Genomic DNA, 6,763 nt, shown 5'->3' on the forward strand with positions numbered 1-6,763 from the left:
TAAATGTGCTGATGTAAACACAAGCAGTGTGTGGGATAAGGCTCTGAACTTGTACCCTGCTCCCTGCAGATGGCAAAGGCAGGTTTCATCCACTGTCCAAGTGAAAATGCACCAGATGTAGCAAAATGCTTCTTTTGCTTGATAGAACTGGAGGGCTGGGAACCAAACGATGACCCATGGTAAGCACATCTGTGGCACTGTTCTTGAAGTATTCTTTGACAGCATCCCCTCACTCATTGTAAAATTACCCATTTCTTCCACAGAAGTTCACTAAACTGAAACCTCCTGGTAGTTTATCTTACCCAGTAACCTCAGAATGGTCCAACTAGTTTTTATCTGAGATCTAAAATCTATTTCATATGCTTTCTATGTGACTTTTTCTGCTAATAGACAGTAGAAGTACTGAAGAGACCTGTCTGCTCAGATTTCTTCTCATCTTGAAATGTAGCTTTCATGTGTTTAATATCTGTTCTTATTCTGGGTTTGTCTTGCAGGGAGGAACACACCAAACGTCACATCTGTGACTTTTTATCCCTTCCTAAGCACTTTGATGACCTGACAATGGAGGAGTACTACATGCTGGAGATGACACGGCTCAGAACCTTCATTGTAAGTGTTAAGCAAATAATGTTAATATGAGATTCAAAGCTAGAATGTAAACAAGAACTTCTGTCTATTAGATTTCCAAGCATCAGCCAGGAGTGAATAGCGTAATGCTAGAACACAACTTACCCTGAAGTAATGATTTATGTGCATTATTGGCACAGAAATCTGTACCCAAGCACTTCTCAGTTGAACCTATGAATTCAAACCTTTTGAATGCAAACCTGTTTCCTTTAGAAATGTTTTTCCAGTGACTCAATGCAGCAGCAAAGATACATTAAGTGCAGCAAGAAGCCAGGAAGCTCAACAATGAGCTGCTCTGTTTTCAGGAGGGATGAACAACACATGTGAAAAGACAAAATTTGACCAGATCATTGGTTCACATGTCCAGTTTTACATATAAATCAGCTTAATTAATCTTTTAAACTTTATAGCTCCCTTCAAATGGTTTACAGTTATGCTGTTTTACTCTTCCCCAATTCTGGGGTTTCATGCCATAGTGCTGGCATGTAAAAAAGCACACAAAACTGAGCTGCTTAGTTGACCAAGATCAGCTAATCTTTGATATGTGAGCCCTATTCCTATGGATAGTAAGAATCAAGTGAATCAAGTCCCCAATGAGGCACAGCAAACATTCTGCATCTTCTCAGTGGGTTTCCACAAATAAGATCTTTGCCTTGCTAATAATGTTCTGTATTAAATATATACTTGGTGACTGTCAAGGTTAAGTATCTAAGGTCCCTGTACAACAGATTAAAATACATAAAAGTAGGATCACATGGCACAGTGTGAGCAGCCTGATACCTTAAAAGGTGGACTAAGGGTGAGAAGCTGATGTTATTTAACCCCAACTCTGAATGATTTTGAACGGGGTTTAAAGGTACAAAGTGTCCTGGCCATAATATTACTTTATTTCGAAGTAGAGCACATAGAAATCTTGAAGCAGCAGCTTCAAGTGGGGACACTTTGCCCCCAAGAACAGTGTCACCAAAGCTCAGAGCTCTGTGCACTAGGGCTGATCAGGGGCATGTTTGCCATCCTGAAGCACTGATGTCCTAATGCATCCTGAGGAGCAAGACTCTCTCTTCACACAGAAGAAAAGTCTCCCTCCCTGGTAGGATGTAAAATACAGCTAAACAGTAGATTCACATTTTTCTTTAAAAGTATACTATGCATAGCCAAAAGTGGTGACTGAACTGAGCCCTCCTGGTGGAGGAGTTTTTAAATTAAATGAGGGGATGTATATGAACTGTCTGCCAAAGTGCTCTGCTCCATCCAGACAGCAGTGCTGCTGGCCAGAGACAGAAGCAGACTTCTCAGCTAGAATCTGTGGAGGATCCATAGGGTTTGGATTTTAATCTAGTTGAACTAGACAGTTAAACTTCTCAGTTGTAAATCTCAATCTTTTGCTTTGCTTTAAGCGCAAAATTGGCAGAAGCGTAATCACCTCTTTTGAACAAGAAGTTGCTGCAACTCGGCAGAGTCTGGTGGATTACTTTGTCTCCAAGCACCAGTACACATCACCACCACCACTGCCCCTCAGTGATGATCCATCCACCCAGCTTTCAGAAGGCTCAAATTGCCAGTCAAAAGAAGTCCAGGAGAAATAAAGTCTGATTCCAAAAGTTCCTTTTCTTTATACAAACCTTCATCTTTTTCTTAGTCTGAACATAAAGCTAAACAGTTGTGTGAGGGAGTGTGTGTAGATAATTCCTTTCACAGGTTCTCTGGGACAGAGCTCATAACAGTTTATGCTAAGTCCTATCTTTCACAATGTGCTTTGCTGTTATAGTTAGCTGTAAACTAACAGTAGTCCCAAAAACCTGTGAGTAGATGAAAAATGTCTAAGCAAAAACTTAGATTCTGGTTTTTAGTAGGTTGACTTTTTTTGGAATAAAGATTGACAACAATTATCAGAGCCTTTTGTGATCTGTGTTAAAGCCTTATACCTAGACAGACTCAAGGGAGAACAGTTCTGCTTCAAAATGCAACAAAATGGATCTGTATGTCTACAATAATTGCTACCTTTAAGCACCTGCATTATCTGCACTCCTTCTCAGCATTAAATTATCTTACTGGACCAGACAAAATGGTCAAAGACACTGACATCCAGCCAAAGTAGCAGGTGTACTGAGTAAGGGGAGGCACAAGCTTTGTAAGACAGTCCTCAAGGAAGAAGACCTGTGGGGATTGTGTGTGTGTGTGTGGCCTAATATTCTGTTTCTAAAAGTTTTTTCATTGTCATTTCAAACTCACAGGGGATTTTTGGAAATCTTAGCAATTCCTATTCTCCTTTATGTAGGCAGCACAGCTGAAACACAAGCTTCCAGAGCCTTTTGGTTTTTAAGCTGGCCAGACCTTTTTCAATAAGGTGAAACTTTCATCCATACTTTGTCAGGTCACAGGCAATGAACAATTAGCATCTTCTGGAACTTCCCCAGCTTGTCTTCCCATGTTGGAGGAAAAGCCTTATGCTGGGGATCCTAAACTCATGTATTTCAACATTCTTTAAAGCATTTGTGAATTACCTGCAGTGATAGTAAATTATCTTTGAAACTTGACACATCAATCCATGAAGTGCTTTTTCTTAAGCTACAGAAATGATGTTGACATGCTTTAAGTATTTCTTAAAAAAAACCTTTAAATATATGTTTATCTAAGAAGCACAGAAGTAGAATAGGAAAAAAGTGCCAATTATATGATCACTTTAAAGTTATTTTACAAATACTAAAAGCATTCACAGATTATTTTCCTGTGCAGAAGTTTTCTTAAGTCATTTCAATAAATAGAAAGAAAACACCCTCTCATTATAATGGAAATGTTTAAAGAGCCAAAACAATTATCAGGACCCACACAGTAAAGTCTACTCGGTTACATTTTCAGCCAAATAAATGAAAACCACCAGGACAAAAAATAATAATAATTCAAAATAGCTCTGTATGTGATATGGAAACTATAAATAATATTTAAATTAAGGAAATGCTCTACATGTCATAAGAGAAACAAAAGTACCTTAAAAGAGGTCATTGTCTCATAAAAGTAGGTAAGTTCTTTTGTGCAAAAAAATTCCTTGTAAATCCATAACTGGTATCTCTGTTGACAGTTTCTAACTAAACCATCTTTCCAGGCATGTTCATAATCTAACAGAATAGATAAATTAACAGGAATTTAATCCATCTCTCTTAGAATTCTTTATTATTTAGCACAGATACATTTCAGCCATGGGATAGGAGGAAAATGATGCCAACCCTTGCTGTGGTTATAATCCGCTTTTTTCTGGTAACCATAGCAGCCAATTTTCAGCTCAGTAACAAACTGTCTGTGTCTCTCCCCTCTACTTCCAAACCATGTCAGAATGCAGAAGAAACACACAAAGAGACTTTAACTACAGGCAGGAGTTAAGGTTCCATTTGAAATTCCAATTCTATTTGTCTAAAAGAAGCTCAAGACGATGTGCAGCAAATCCTAAAAACAAATAAATAAATCATCTTCCATGCCCATTTCTGCAGCCATAAACAGCTACTCCACAGTCAGGAACCGAGTTTACCAACACCTTGCATTAGGACTCTCAAAACTTTAATAGACTGACCTGCAAGTTAATAGATGAATCAAACTCTTGTAAAATCACGGAAAATATTATCTCCTCACAAGCATGCAGATATGAGTGAGGATGTAGACTCTTGGTAAAATCACGGAAAATATATCTCCTCATAAGCATGCAGATATGAGTGAGGATGTAGGAGAGAGATAACAGTTGGTAAATTGATAACACCTGCATTTTCTATCACTTTTAAGTATTTATTTCCCATGCTTTGCCCACTTTAATGCAATGGTTCAAGATCATTACACCAAAATAAAGAGTTTGTTACCTAAAAGTACAATTTGTTCCACGTATTGGCAGTTAAAAGGGAAAACAGCCTTTGACAAAGAAACAAATAACTTTTCTGGATATCACTAAACAACAGTTCATCTTTTGCATCATATACCTGATTTTCCAAGTCACATTCTCTTGTTTCTGGGATTCTATATAAAGCCAATTTATCTCAACACTCCCTCAGGTCTGCTTGTTTCTTTCTTAGACCATCCACAGCAATCTTTAATTTTCCTTCAGTTTGATTCAACTTTAGCTCTTCAGGTGCAATATTTCTCTCACTCTAAATAAAGCCAAAGAATAAATTAAACATCTGAAAGATACAACCTTCACTCCAGGGTTATTTTTTTTGAGAGAACGTAAGAAAGATGAAGGGAAACCTCAGTAACTCATGCAATATTCTGTTTCATAACTTGTTATCTGAAGACAATTGGGTTTTACTTAATAACTTGTTTCTGTGCTGATATTGATTGATTTATGCAGCTACTAGAACTTTTTAATGTAATAGCAGGTAAGGATTAAAAGCAAAGAAGGGCTGTGCTTCTGAACTGTGTCCCATTTGATCACAGTTTAGAATCCATTATGGATTTGTGCCATTAGAAACACACAAATAAAAACATAAATAACACAGACACTGTACACACACATTCAGCCAACTACGTACACAAAAGAACAGAGAAAACTAAGAGCTTATCACATCCAAGGATCTATTTTCCAGTTTTGAGGATTTCACTCTTTTAGACAGATTACTTTTGTGAGAAGTGAAAACATATTGTTCATCTTTCCATAAACAAGCATGAAAATAAGCTAGAATGTCCCTGTGCCCAACTGAAACAGAATTCCACAAGTGTTAGCCTCCTAATTAATGAATCTCCTTTTGCACTGGGGTAAGCTGCAGATCTCCTTCAAAGTCCACCTCTTAAAATAATTTTCTCTCTAACAGTTGGTACTTGCAATGCTAATAGCTGTTCTCAAATTGAGAAGTCTACCAAGTAGGCATTTTCTGACCTTTCAGCTGAGTACCAAAATACCCTCTCAAATGAAGGCATGAACTGCCCTACCATGACTCAACTTCCAGATGGCACATGAACCTCAGTTGCCCAGTGCTGATTCACTGCTAAATGTGAGCTCCAGATGTTTCAAACTAGGACAAAGCATAAGAAATAAGCTCATTTTTTCAGTGCATAAAATAATATCCTTTGGGCTTGATATGACCAACAGAAACTTCCAAAAGCATTTCAGTATTGTGCCACTCTAAAACTTTGTTAACTTCATTTGCTAACTCAACTGATTGTTGCTTCCATGCTTAGAAAAATCCAGGGCTGAAAATAAGGCTCTACACCTTAACATCAGGTATCTTACATGAACTAAGCTTTACAACTGCTTCTTTGTACAAGTACCCCACTAGTAAGAAGTAATTTCCAATTTCTTTTGGTGTTAAATTGATCTCTTTAATCAAATTTATTTTAATTTTTTAATACATACTTACATATCATAACATTCTATAGCTATGACCAATTTTAAAACAAAAATACAACATAATTCAATATTATTTCTAGATACTAACAGGCCCAATTGTGTTACAAACAACTACTGATTGCTCTGAGACACCAATTTCAATGCAATGCAAATTAAAAGCAATTACAAATTGATAGATACTAAAGTATCAAACAAAAAAGTCCAGTTTTTGCACCATTAACTAAAATAAAGATCCTACTAGCCATGAGTAAAACCATCTTTTTTAGCCATTTAGAAAGTTAATGGATTTTGTAAGAGTTAAACAGAAGCAACTGTGACCAATAGGTGTAGTTATGGTCAGTCTGATTACTCTGGTACAGCAATGTATGACCCCTACATATAATTATTATTTTTCTTTAATTTCACATGGAATGTCTTTTGTATTACAAGAAATTTCATCCTGATACATGTAAAATGTTGTGTCCTACCACTATCCAGTATAAGCATTATTATTTTTTCTAATGGATATAATGCAAAAATAAAATAATACTGACAATAAATCAGATTAAAGGCTCTAACTGAAAACTGTCATCCCAATGCATTCTTTGTCCTGCAGATTCACAAAGTACAGTCTGAGTGAACAAATTCTGTCTGTAACACTCCCTGCAAATTCAGCAGTGATGAAAAATGTCATTTTAATTGAAAACTGTTTATGTCTGGCTCCTGGCCATTCTAGTTAGCAATCCATAAAATGATTGTTACAGGTATTCTCTTATCAGCAGAAACTCTCACAGTAGTGTAACCATTCCCTGTGTGAGCAAGCAAGCAGGA

General features: G+C 36.9%; 1 protein-coding gene across 1 annotated transcript; it reads left to right on the plus strand.

Annotated features, from left to right (window-relative positions):
- Nucleotides 1–69: 69 nt before the first annotated feature.
- LOC103808632 (baculoviral IAP repeat-containing protein 5.1-like) lies at nucleotides 70–2,213 on the plus strand (the record flags this gene model as incomplete). The annotated part of the gene is made up of 3 exons (XM_009081427.1): nucleotides 70–179; nucleotides 495–609; nucleotides 2,025–2,213. Coding segments are annotated over 3 exons (414 nt in total), but the record flags the coding sequence as incomplete, so codon positions are not given.
- Nucleotides 2,214–6,763: the final 4,550 nt, after the last annotated feature.

Source organism: Acanthisitta chloris, unplaced genomic scaffold, assembly GCF_000695815.1.
Source record: "Acanthisitta chloris isolate BGI_N310 unplaced genomic scaffold, ASM69581v1 scaffold829, whole genome shotgun sequence".
In the NCBI taxonomy this organism is placed as follows: Eukaryota; Metazoa; Chordata; class Aves; order Passeriformes; family Acanthisittidae; genus Acanthisitta; species Acanthisitta chloris.